The 13,571-nt window shown below is 37.9% G+C and overlaps 1 protein-coding gene across 3 annotated transcripts in view; it reads left to right on the top strand.

Annotated features, from left to right (window-relative positions):
• PIP4K2A (phosphatidylinositol-5-phosphate 4-kinase type 2 alpha) overlaps positions 1 to 13,571 on the top strand; it is a 106,900-nt gene that overhangs the window by 73,561 nt on the left and 19,768 nt on the right. For all 3 annotated transcript variants that reach the window (XM_064635373.1, XM_064635365.1, XM_064635383.1), the window contains exon 5: positions 11,799 to 11,945. In XM_064635373.1, coding sequence (XP_064491443.1) covers positions 11,799 to 11,945 — 147 coding nt within the window. The remainder of the gene's footprint in view (positions 1 to 11,798; positions 11,946 to 13,571) is intronic.

Below are 13,571 nucleotides of genomic sequence, written 5' to 3'. Positions count from 1 at the left end.
GAGAACCCTTAATAAAATCAGTGCTAGTTTTCTTAGCCCCAGATCTGTTTGAATAAGTTCTAAAGCTGCAGAAGTCAGAAAAGCCTCTAAAAATTGCCTAAAATATGCTACCCAATAAGAGGGTGGGTTTGTCCTTCTTTCCATATTCCTTTTCTCTTCCGTAAATTGGGATTTCAGGTAAAGACTTCAGGACATTAAGGGTTGGGCTTTTTTGTTGTTGATTGGGTGGTTTATTTTTTGTTTTATAATGTTCTTGTTTGTTGCAGTTCTTTTAATAATGCTACTTTTGTAAAACCGGTTTTAATTCTGAGGTGCAGGGGAGACGAGCATTCTTTCAGGGTGCTTGGGATTGAAGGTATTGCCAGCCATCTTTGTGGGTCTCAAAGGGAGATCTCTGCATGCCCTGCAAGTCCAGAGTAGCTTGGGAAACCTTCAGGAAGTTAGATATGAGCTCTTTTTCTCTCTCTGCTTGTTGTCCTTCTGTTTAAATAACATGTAGGACCACCATGTGTTTGTTTTAATGTGAATAAATATCACTATCAGAAATACTTCTAAGAAATCTGTTAATCACAGTTTTGCCAAAGAGAAATTTTAAACCATTACCTAATTGTAATTTGGGGTTTATTTTTTATGACTTTTCAAAGTTACAATTTTAGCTTTGCTCTGAAAGGGTTTGATCTGTGAGGCAGGCAGCAGAATTAAAGTTGTAGTCTGTTTCATATTTGGCATTAGAAGCTAGTAATAACGATCCAGATCTTGAGACTTAATCCAGCTGAAAAGTCATTTTGCTTTTCAAAACAGTAATCTTCTTTCAAGAGTGTGAATGAAGACAGTGCTAAGATGAATGAACTTAATAATTTGGAATCTTTTTTCATTAATGCTTTCCAACATCAGGGTTCATAATAGGCTAGGTTACAAGGAATAATGATCTGAAAGTTATCTCTACTAGGCATCTAATTTCACTTTATTCTGGAAAAACATTAATATAAAAAAACTCTCATTGGTGCCTCTAAAAGATTCATAAACATACAATTTGTATTTCTTTTTGTCTCAGAACTTGAAAGCACTTTACAAAACTGTAAATGCAGAAGCACTCAAATACAGAGACAGTTTAATAATTGGACTTTTCAATGAAATTAACTAATTTCAGTATCTTTAGCAATGTACTGAATAAAATCTAAATTAAATCCCATTAGCTCTGACGACGGCTGATACAATGTCCTCTGCTTTGCTGCTGAAAGGTGAATGCTTGGGATCAGTATGTACAGCAGTTTGTCCTGCCATTTCTCTAGATGTTTTTCAGACAAATGAAGCTTGTCTTCACCTGCTTTTCAAAGTCTAGAGAACCCAATGCCCTGGTGGAAAGGTATTAATAATTCCCTTGACCAAGTCATCCCACACAGACTAACCTTAGATTACCTTTCTAGTCAGAAACAGTGCAATGCCATCCACTGGCACTTGAGCTCATTAATGGTTCCTACTGTGGTTTTGCTTTGGGCCAGCTTGCTGTTTCCTAAATAATTCTGGGCAAGGACAAAGGTGTTAATTTAGATGAGTTAATATTATGAGTTGAAATATGAGCATCCTTTTTTAGAGGAGAGCTTAATAACTTATGTGTGAGTTGTTCCATTCCAACTAGAACTGAGGCCAGAAGACAATCCACTAATTCACTTGTATGGATGTAACTTTATGGTTCTGTAAGGTGGCATAGTTGCAGTAGTACAAGACATTTCACATGCCATGTACTGGTACTCCTGTAGAAGTCTTTGTCAATAAAGCAAGTTCTCTTGAGTTCACATTTATTTTGGCAGACTCTCTTCTGCCAGTAGAGGAAATGTCAAGTTCCCTGTACTGAATTACATACCTATATGTAATACTGTCCTGTATCTTTCTTAATTGTTAATAGTTACACACTAAACTACCAAATACGGGAATTTTAGGGACAAGTGTGCTTGTTAGCTTTTCTCCAGTTTCAGTTCACTGTTTACCACAGGACTCACCAGATATGTGAGAATTCCTGGCCCAGCTATGCTTCATAGCCCAGATGTGATTGGGACTGGTTTGGGACTTGCCGTGGCATACCCTTGCATCATAGCCTCTGCCAGTCTGCTCTGAGAACAGAGCTGAATTTGAAAAGGTTGAACCTTCCAAGACAGGGAGTGTGCAGACATGTTCAGACCTGATTACATAGTACGGGGCTCATCCTGGGAAGAACAACCTTTCCAGGTGCTTGAAGGCTAGGGAGGTGATTCATGTGAATTTTAGAAGACTGTTTCTCCCTCGTTAGAGATCAAGTAGCCCCAAAGGAACTGATGTTAGATCATCTGCTCATTAGGAACAGTGTTTTGTAAACTTTCAGTATCTTGCACCCTCTTTCACCTGCCCAAGAAGGCAGTAATTATCTTCCATTACTTATGACATGAATATGAGTGAAATTCATACCATTTATGACAGAGCATCTCTTCCAGGTTTTGTTTTTTCATCTCTACAAATTCATTCCAGGTTCCTTCCCCAGGTTGAAACTCTGAATGAGTTTCGTTTAAACCATAATGTTTACTCAACTGTTTCCTTATTAAGGCTAACAACTCCAAGTTGATAGAATCATTCTGGACCTTGGAAGTACCTCTGTCCTTGCTTAGGGACCAAACAAGCCTTATCAAGTGTTTTCCAAGACTGCTTGAACTGCTTAACAATAAACACCAGAGGACACCTATCTTGAAACAGAGAATACTGGGACAAGTCAGAAGTGTGAGAGACTGAATATGACCTTCATTTACCAAAATAGTTTTCATCCCTGGCATTTCAAAAAGGCTGTCCTTCTCCTTACACCTTTTTGAACTGCAAAACTACCAGTGAGGCATCTGGAGCTTGTGTGGTCAGCAGAGAAATGTAACATGGCAGCTTTTCCCATGAACCTCCAAAATCTAATTCCAAGTACCAGTGATTTTTTGTGAAGTCCCCGAAGGGTTAGAAAGAGAGATGTAGACTGGCACTGGAAAGTCAGAATAAAGGTTATTTTATCAGTAACTGGAGAGCATGGAGATGTATAGTTCACAATCCCGTCCAGTTCTTTTAGTCCTTTCTCTCTCCATCTGCCAGAAGGTGCAATTACCTGTCTGTTCTTTGGAGCTGTGAGGAACTGAGGTTATAGTTACACAGTCTGTATACTCAGGTGTTTACAGAAGGAGCAGAGAATAGTTCATAGCCTGTAAACACTTGTAAGTTTAAAAATAATAAGTCTAGATTGGTATTCTTAAATCATCAAAGATAATCTGATCAAAGACCAAATTCCAAGCCTAGGGCTACATGCTAGTAATGTGTAAATAACTAAAAGTGCACTGGGCTTGAAGGCATATCAGAAGTTACTATAGAATCATCATATAAGTATGTATATCAATTCTGAATTCAAACTGTTGAATTGTAAATAATAGTCCTGACAATTGTAAATTATACTTGCAATGCAAAATTATGAGTTGCATTCTTTCATTTACCCTATCTGATGTGATGCCTTGTTTTTTAGTGGCAGTCAGGCCCACAACCTCAGACAGATGGTGAACACTTCAGTCTAAACACTGACGCTTTCTGTCAACTCATCAGATGAGTCTGACACTTTTAGTACTGAGTAGAAACACTAGAGATTGTTATTTTCTTTCCCAAAGTTAAAAGAAGAAAAAAACAAAAACAAAACACCAGGCAAACAGGGCAAATAATGCCTTTCTCTGTGTCTAAAGTTACAAAGCATCTAGTTTTTTGTGACTAGACTATAAAGTCCATCATGCATGGGTCAGCCTATCTGCATTTGAAAGACAAAATGGCCTAGAGTGTGAACCAGCTAGATTTTAAAGTGTTATGGTAAATACAAATATATATATATATATATATATATATATATATATAACATGCTTGGTTCTTCTGTGAATCTCTATGCTGGCCAGTTTCTATATACAGTAATATTTTCTGATACACAGTGTGAAATACTGCTTTTAGTCACATTTTAATGATAATTTGCAGTAGGTTTGTATTATTGGTGTATTATCAGTTAATAGTCTTACTACTCTTAGGTATTACTCAGCTGAACATCATTTACTTATGAAATGCAGCAGAACTATTGATATACTCAAATGGGTCAGACTTTCAGATACTAGAAAAGCTGTTGCTGTGGCTCACAGATGTAGTTGGACCATTTAAAACTGTGAAAGTTAATCAAGCAATTTTATGTTAAATACTTAAATAGTATTTGAGAGCAAAATCAAATATTCATTGGAAATACCTCCACATCTAGTGCAGTTTTGTTTTAAACCTATGCTCCTGACTCCAAGAGCATGGATCAGAAAAAGGGAATTAAACTTACTGCTCCCTTTGTCATTGTTAAGGGAGAGTTCAGCAAAGTCATCTATGATAATTGCATTGCCTGGATTTCACCCTCTGTTTAAAAATGGGTAGTACCCCGCTACCTCTTAAAGGAAAACTTTTTGTTCCAGCGTATATTCCAGCTATGTTTATATATTTCTTTTGGGTATATTGTCCTTCGCAAAAATTTAATTTATATAAAATACAGAATGTACTATTGTAGATATTACTATATATGTAGATGTTTTCTAAACTACAAATATGATTTTCAAGGGCAGAAATCAATGACAGTTGAGTAAAATTCTGAAAGCAGCTGTTATGGTATCTGAAATGTCAGAAGCAAGACACGCTGCCCTTTCCAGTGACTTATAAACTTGTTTTAAATCTTAAATTGGTAAAAAAGTGGATCCCTATGCTCTTTGAGAACAGATGATGGGCAGGATAAAAATTTTTAAAAATAAATGAAAGCAATTTGAGTGTCTCAGATAAACCAACACCTTTTCAACACCTTTTTTTTCTTTTTTCATTAAATTGGACTTCAGAAGGAATTTATTATTCCTCAGTGCTGACACCCAACTAACCAGAAAAGAAAAGAAATTGAGAAGCCACCTCAAAGCAGAGGAACAAGAGGAACAAAGGGGGAACCTGGATGCCAGATACCCACTAAAGCCACTCTCTCACTCCCCTCTGCAACTGGACAGAGGAGAGGAAATACAACTAAGGGTTCATGAGTCAAGATCAGGATTGGGAGAGATCACTCAGTGATTACCGTCACAGGCTCGAAGCGGGGATATTAATTAAATTAACAGAATCAGAGCAGGAGAATGAGAAGTAAAATCTTAAAAACACCTTCCCTCCACCCCTCCCTCCTTCCAGGCTCTACCTCCTCCCCAACAGTGGTTCAGGGAGATGTGGAATGGTCAGTTCAGCACAGGTTATTTCTGCTGCTGCTCAGAGAGAGGAGTCCTTCCTCTGCTCCCATGAGGTCCCTCCCATGGGAGACAGTTCTCCACAAACTTCTCCAGTGTGAGTCCATCCCACAGGCAACAGTTCTCCATGAACTGCTGCAACATGGGTCACTCCTCTATAGAGTGCAGTCCTTCAGGCACAGACTGCTTCAGCATGGGTCCCCACAGAGCCACAAGTCCTGCCAGTAAAGCCTGCTCCAGCATGGGCTCCTCTCTCCATGGGGCTGCAGGACCCTGCCAGGACCCTGCTCCATCTTGGGCCTCCCACGGGGTCACATCCTTCAAGTATCCACCTGCTCCAGTGTGGGTCTCTGAAGCATCCTGTGGTGCTTCATAGGCTGAAGGGGCACAGTTGCCTCACCATGGGCTGCACCAGGGGCTGCAGGGGAACCTCAGCTCCAGTACCTGGAGCATCTCTTCCCCCTCCTTCTGCACTGACCTTGGTGTCTGCAGAGTTGTTCACATGTTCTCATTCTGCTCTTCTCTGGCTGCAGTTTTCATCTGTCCAATAATTTTTTTTTTTCCTTCTTCAATATGTTATCACAGAGGTGTTACTATCATTCCTGATTGGCTTGGCCTTGGCCAGTGGCGGGTCCATCCTGGAGCTGGCTGGCATTGGCTCTGCTGGACATGGGGGAAGCTTCTGGCAGCTTCTCACAGAAGCCACCCCTGTAGCCCCCCCACTACCAAAGCTTGGCCACACAAACCCAATACAAGTGTACAAACCTTCCAGTATAAAGCTACTTGTGAGTGCAGGTACCTTTTAGGTTTTCTATAGGCAGTTGTCCCTGTTGACTGCACAGTTCTCTTCCCTACACAGGTAATTGTATGCAGGACTGACACCTATTGCACTGCCTGTTTGTCTCCCTGGCAACCAGCAGAAATAGTGAATAATGGTAAAGGAGAGAGACTGCACATTTACCGGAGGCAGCAAACAGTGGAGTGATGGAGATGGTAAGAAAGGAAAGAATAGAATGAGCAAAAAAGGGGAATTAACAGCATAAAAGAGAAAACAAAAGCAGAAAAATATATGACCTTAGCTGCTGGGGAGGAAAAAAGATATGAAAGAAACAGGAAAGCAAATGAAAGGGGGGAAAATTTAGACAATAAGGTGAAAAGGGGGGAAATTGCACCAAGAACAGGGTTCAGGGCTATACAGGACTCAAGGAATAGCACAAGGATGTTGTGTGGAAGGTAGGAGAAAAATTAAAATCATAAATAGATAGAAAAACATTACTGCAGGCTAAAACCAATTTAGTCACGGAATTGGTGACAACATAGGCTGGAGAATATCCCAGAAAAGAAAGTGGGGACTGGGTGCCTAGGAATTTGCACTGAGATGTGCTGGCACCAAGCTGGTAGGTTGCTAAAGCAGAGCTACATTTACATTTGTGTCATCCTCCCTCCGTGTCATTACTTGCACAGGTTATCAGCAGCTTCCGTCCTCCCAACCCCCGCATCCGTATGTGTCACAAAAAGAAGGGAAAGGGTAGGTACAAAGGCAAAGCAAGGCAGTATGATGTAATACTGTTTGAACAAAACTGGGCATGAAGAAGGATGTATGCCATGTAGTGGTGACCCTGACATTCTGTATGTCCTAATGTAGTAAGAGGTGGTGATTTCTCAGAGGCTTGCAAAAAATGTAGTTGAAAAAAGCCTTTCAGCCAGTTCCTTGTGAGAATCAAGAGGCAGCACAAAACCCAGCCTCTGCCCTGTGCTAAGATAACTGACCTGTAAAGCAGTTTTGATCTGAAAAAAATAGGAGAAGCAGAAAAAGTAGAGATGAGAATATATGCATTCTCATCCAAACAGTCTGCATTTCACCTGCATCCAATGGGCCAACTCTTCCTATAGGAGAGGTAACTCTGAAAATTGGAAACTCATTAGTGTGGTGGTTAAATGGAATTGCATAAGGCTGATATACAAAGGGACCACACAGACTGGAACTGTAACCGAAAAACACATCAAAAGTCTTCACTGGAAGATGTGAAATTTCATAGGTAAATATGTAACTACACAAACTGGCAGAATGAACTTGGCCATACTGCCTCTCTTGAGGCCTGGGTTTCACCAGCAGATGTTTTCTGTGTATTTATTGTATTTTGTGTATGTAAGCTATTGCTGCTGTGCACAGCACTTTGCAGAAGAGGTCAGTCCACACAGTGACTTGATTGTAGCAATACCAAGAATAATGTTCCTGGTAGCAAATCTGTAGCCTAGATAATCACATGTGGTGGAAATACTGAGATTATGCTGCACCTAGAAGTAAAAGTCACACTGGCCCAAGTCTGAAACAACATGAAGTGTTAAGGCCCTGTGTGAATCACAGGGCTTGTATATGAAAACCTGTATGTTTATTGCATAGTTCTTTAAATGAAATTACTTTCTTACATGGCTTACTGGAAGAAAACAGCTTTATATGACTTGAAAATCTTTTACTTTCTGTTGTGTGCTGTAGAAAATTGTGAAAATAATATATAAAGGGATAACAGAGAATGAGCATGGTATGTATTTCTAAATTAATGTTTGCAAAACAGGACTAGCTGTGAGAAATAGGAATGTTGAGTTTTCACATAGAACCAAGATAGATATAATTCAGGATTTAGTTTTCACTGATGTCAAGTCATTCCACAGTCTGTCTCCAAGTGATGGAGGAGATATAGCAGAAACAGAAAGTTTACCCTGTGTTTTTCCAAAAAGAGCCAAAAGTACTGTAACTTCTTTGCTGGTGAATATTGTGCTATCTTTTAGTCATCCTGATACCTTACTAGCATTGCCATGGTGAAGCAGGAAGCTAATGAACTAAACTCAGCTTTAAGCATGAGTTTCCAGAGAGCTCAGAAAATTACTTGTTTGAAACCTGTGCTGCATAGCTGATAAAATGTTGATATGCTGATGTTACTTTACCTCGTTAATGGCATTACTTAGTGTCCTTATGCTGTGCACAAAAGTTAAAATTGTCTGAAATAACAATGAAATGATAGGGTGTTTATTACAACACTAGTTTTAGAAAGGATGGATTTTGTTACTGCATATAAGGACTTGTAAATGTATTAGCTAAGTAGTACAGTTTTATTTAGGAAATCTGCTGGTAGAATTGTTTTAATGTTCTTCTTAGAAAAAGTTAACATACAGGAGTGCAGGTCTTTTCTTTCACTGAAATTTAGCAGTCCTGTTAAGAATGTACTGGCTTATTTTCTAGGCTCACTTTTTTTCCAGCTGTGAGTGGGAAACTTCAGGAAATCATTCCTAAAAAGCACCTTGAGGTGACTAAATTGCTACTTCCTTTATATCAAGATGGACAAATTGAAAATCTGCCAACCACAGTCACCAGTGCAAGTCCTGCTGGACTCCCACCCAAACAGATGACACGTTTTGCCTCCTCTGTGATGCAGATATGGGGGATTGATAGTTTCAAAGGTAGGAAGTTCTAGACCAATCTTGTAGATGCTGAAAGCAAGTGGCATTCCTCCCTCTTTCCTTTGCCTCCCCATCAATATAAGAAATGCTGTCCTAAGGAAACACTGAAATAATTTTAGAGGCTTCTCTAGATTGCAATGGCACAAGTGTCCACAGTCAGCAGCAAATGGGAAACAACTGTGCGGTACGTGGTGTGCTTTGAGAGGGTCTCTTAGAAGCCTGCGAGAATGTGGCCACATCCCTTTTTATCAAGGGAAGAGAAAGAAGAGCTCCTCATGTCCTGTGTTGCATGCTGGTAACACTGCCCTTTCAGAAGGGTTCGTTTGCGCAGTATTAAAATGAAACAACAGCATCAGCAAATGGCAAACCATAACTTACAAATAGGACTTAAGCAACTCTCATTAATGGCCTTTTTGTCCTTGTTACATAGTACAGAACAGTTTGGGAGGGGGTTGTATACTGCTAACAGAAGAATTTGTTTTATGGTATTATGGTGGGTATGTAACTCATGTTATGTTAATGATGTTGCCATTTTACAGATTTTACACTCAGGATCAGAAAGGTTAAAATCGGAGAGATAGCAGTAGCTAGGGTTGAAAAGAGAGTTTAAGTGTCAAGACTCTGGCACTCACAGCTGAGAGGAAGGGCGGGGGGTTATTAGTCAAGGTGCCTAGCTGGCATTCCTTCACGTGGCACAAACTCTCTGTATGATTTCAGATAAAGACTCTGCATCTCAGATCCCCATCTGGAAAATATTTTAAGTATTTAAAGTCTGTAGTTAAAAGCCATAAGATTAGGAATGGCTGAACCCATTGAGTAAAGAATTGAGTAGCCTGAAATTCCGTGACACTAAACTCTTGTTGGAACCTAGATTAATTTTTATCGTCCTTGCAGAATGTAATCATCGTAGAGTAGAAGTCTCTCAGTAACTGATTTTATAGGAACAACCCTCTACACTTTCTATAAAACTTTTAAAAAGTATTTACATTTAGGATATATGCCAAGTACTTTGGCATTTATAACTTTTGTTATAAACAAAATAATCATTGTTATAATAAAATAATCATTTGTTATAACAAAATAATCATTGTAGTTTGACTAATAGATATTAGTACTTTAAACAGATTTTCTGTAAGCTCAGCATTAATAGTTCTCATTTCACTTTATGATTGGATCTCTAAGAGAAATGACTAATGGTCAAAATGAGCTGTGTATCCTGTAATGTGTTAAAGCTGCTTTGTGATGTTGGTAATAGCCCTATGATTGAAAATCCTCCAATTTGAGAACTCCAGCTTAAAAATTCTGTATCTGTTAAACAGAAGTTTTCTCTTTGTGCACTGCTCACGACTGACATTGCTTTTGTGGCCTTTTACTGACAAACTTTTTATTTGCATTTTGGGGTGTACAGTCATATTTCCTTCCTAGGATTCTGATTTGTATTCACTGAGCCTCTGCAGGACCTTCACATGTTTTACCCATTCCTTGACAGTTTGAGCTTAAAAACGCTTCGCGGTGAAGTGTCACAACTGCATCATGACTGCATGTTCTCTGCTTCAGGGCTTGAACCTCCACTAGAGCTCTGGGGCAGGCAGAAAGGAGCATCCCAAACTATTCCAGCAAGATTCAACAGGGCTCATGTGTCAAGAGCTGTCAGTCAAAATTGGGTTCAATTCACAGTCAACAATTTCTGTCTTTGTTGTTCATTCCCTTTGTTTCTCGGTGGACAGGATTGTTTTCAGAACTCTTAAATCCTTCTGGTTTTATTTTGCCAATTAAAAAGGAAAGTCTGCCTGTGATATGTGCAGAATCCAATAGAAAGTTAGTGAGAGAAATTCTTTAAAGTTAGCAGAGGAACCCAAAATTGCAAAATCTCCAGGATTCCAAGTGCTTTGTTATGTCATTTGTTACCAAATACTACCTACATTTGTTAAAAAATTCAAATGGCTTATTCAGTTAACTTGTTCTAAATTCTTCTAAAGTCTGTATTTCTAATAACCAGGTCACTTTGGCACAAAAGAAAGAGCAGCTTCAGTATTCAATGAATATTTAGAAGCTGTTCTGCTTTAAAAGCTGACTTTTGGGTAGATTTGATGTTTCCTATTTGGAGCTTGAATGTTTAAATTTTCTCCATATTCCTCAGTTTGAGACTTGGTATTAACAGAAAGAGGAAAGCTGGTGAGTCCTTTTCTGGTTTGCATCATTGTGGTTTAACTTTTCCTTGATTCCACAAAACAAAGCTGATATGTTTGAGTAGGGTTTTAGGATTAATACAGTATGGGCATTTTTATTCTGGGAATAAAAATTCATTCTTCAATACTTCCCATCCTCAATGTGTCTCTGCTTTTTCTGCTTCCTCCAGTGGTCCTTCCAACAGAACAATTAGTTTTAAGGCAAGTGGTTGGAAAAAAAAAGACAGGTTGCAGGTGCAGGTGGCAAATTTTTTTAAGGTTAATAGGCCATTTGTAGTGGAATATGGTGACCTTAAGGAAATATAATGATTCATAAGTAAAAAAATACAGGGAACTTGCACTTCACTGTTCAGCTCTATTGACCCTGAAAGGCTACTACCACACAGGAACTAGCAGAAAGTCGGTGATGATAAATAATACCCCTTGCTGTGACAACACCATAAATGTTCATTTTAATAAACGAATACTGAGAATGGAGGAACATACAAATTAAATATAATCTGGGACAACGGAGTACAGATTACAGCAGTGTGGTATTCAGCATCAATACCAAAATGTTATCTGCTTAGATGTGCTTCTTGGACCAAAAAAGTTGAAAGGTCTGTCAAATGTAGTCTGCCCTTCCTATGAGAAGGCAAGAGTTGTAAGTTAAGCAGTTCAATATTTTAATTTTTAAACACTGGCCTAAAAGCAGGATAACGTCCGGATGAAGGGGTTTGTTTTGACATGATTTTTTTTTTAAGTTTGTCTCCACACAAATATATATTCAGCAAATAAACGTGTTATTTCTAGGAATTTTATATCTAAAGTGATATAAATACATATTTATGTGTGTCAACCCTTATTTCTCTTTTTTCTTTTTATTCTGCAGTTTATTGTGGAGTGTCATGGGAATACACTTCTTCCCCAGTTTTTGGGCATGTACCGGCTTACTGTTGATGGAGTTGAAGTATATATGGTTGTTACAAGAAATGTCTTCAGCCATCGTTTATCTGTTTATAGAAAATATGATTTAAAGGTGAGAAATAATTGCTGTTGAAATGACTGATAAAGTAGATGATAATCTTTACTATAAATGTTAGGTTGTTCTGATGCTTGAATATTGCTCAGAATTTTAATCATATTAAAATTGTGTTGCGTAAGAGTCAGCATTAAGTGGTTTAATTCTACACCTAGGTTTAGCAAAACTGAATAAGGGTTTTATAGAAATTGTACAAATTTATTTGTTTTGTGCATTTTTAAATGCAGCAATTTAACCAGGTATGTTTGTTGAATGTTACTAATGGTTAAAGGTAAAACACTTCACACTAGTAATAATAACTCTGCTTCTTATAGGTTTTTTTCAACATTATGGAAAGCCAGCCACAGTTGATTCTGCAGAGGGCTTTTATAAAACAACTAAATATCATCATTTAAACCAATAAATGCTACTGACAAAGCACATCACGATTACAAAAGCTTCACAATTCATTCAATATGTTAAAAATAATTCAAGTGAAAAGGAGAAAGTTCTTATAAAAAACAAAATATCTGTTGCATTTTTCATAAGATCTGTTTTGGGTTTTTTTCCAGAAGCTTTCTCTGCTCATTGTAATTTTGCCAACAGTTAATATACAGGCCTTACAATGAATGCCCAAAATGTAGTTTGTCTTTCTACCCAAGGGATTGTATTTTAATTTCCTCTCTAAAGTATCCCCTTAGAAACCTACTTCTTTCTAATACACTTAATTTCTTTGTGCTGAACCACTAAGTGCATCTGCAAGCTTGTTTTAAAATGTTCATTTATCTTTCTATATTAAGAGAATTGTCCTGTGATGTACTGCACTGTCCCTTCCTACTGTCAAGTCTCTACCTAGCAATTCATTAGGTAGTTGACTGAACTTGATTTATAAGAACTGATTTCTGAATTGTCAACAATTTACTTTTTGATATTTAGTATTACTGGCAGTAGTTGTTACCAGGGAAAGTTTTGTGTTTTTTTTATTTGAGAGAACTGTATGTGTTCTAGAGCATCATAATGTTCAAATATATTAAAAATGAAACAGTACTTATATACAGTACATTCTTAACATTGGTGTCAACAGGTCTTGCTGTTGTTTACCTCTGTGAATGCTTCTGTGCTCTATTCAGTTTGTCCAGCTGTAAGCATTGCTTTAACTTCTCATACAGTTCAAATTTAACATTAATATCATATTATTCTTTGAAACAAACTCCTTCACTGAGCAGATTTATAGTGACAGTGCATATATTATAAATCACCTTTTATTTATATTGTTTGCTACAGCGTCTGCAGTTGTAGATTCAGAATCCTTTTTCATACATTAGTATTTTTGATACTAGCTTAGAAGTCACTTATAGCACAATTCTCTACCTGTGTAGGTACTAAGAAAAAAAGACCACAGATCAGCATAGGATTTCAAAGGCATTTTCCTGGCCACAGAGGCATTTTGTTAAAATGACTTCAGTGTCATTTTTTTGCCAAATTTGATATTTGGCATTCTCCCTAGTTTTTACTATTGTGAATCTTTTTTTTTCCCTTCAGTTTAGTTGTCAGCTGATCTTTTTTCCGGCCTACTAGTCTGTTGGAGCACAGAGTACAATATAAAAGATGTCTCATCAGTTAACTAAAATGTCAGGCATTTGC

Source organism: Pseudopipra pipra, chromosome 1, assembly GCF_036250125.1.
Source record: "Pseudopipra pipra isolate bDixPip1 chromosome 1, bDixPip1.hap1, whole genome shotgun sequence".
NCBI lineage: Eukaryota > Metazoa > Chordata > Aves > Passeriformes > Pipridae > Pseudopipra > Pseudopipra pipra.
Note: the sequence above shows the minus strand (reverse complement) of the source record. Positions and strands in the feature narration are given on the sequence as shown.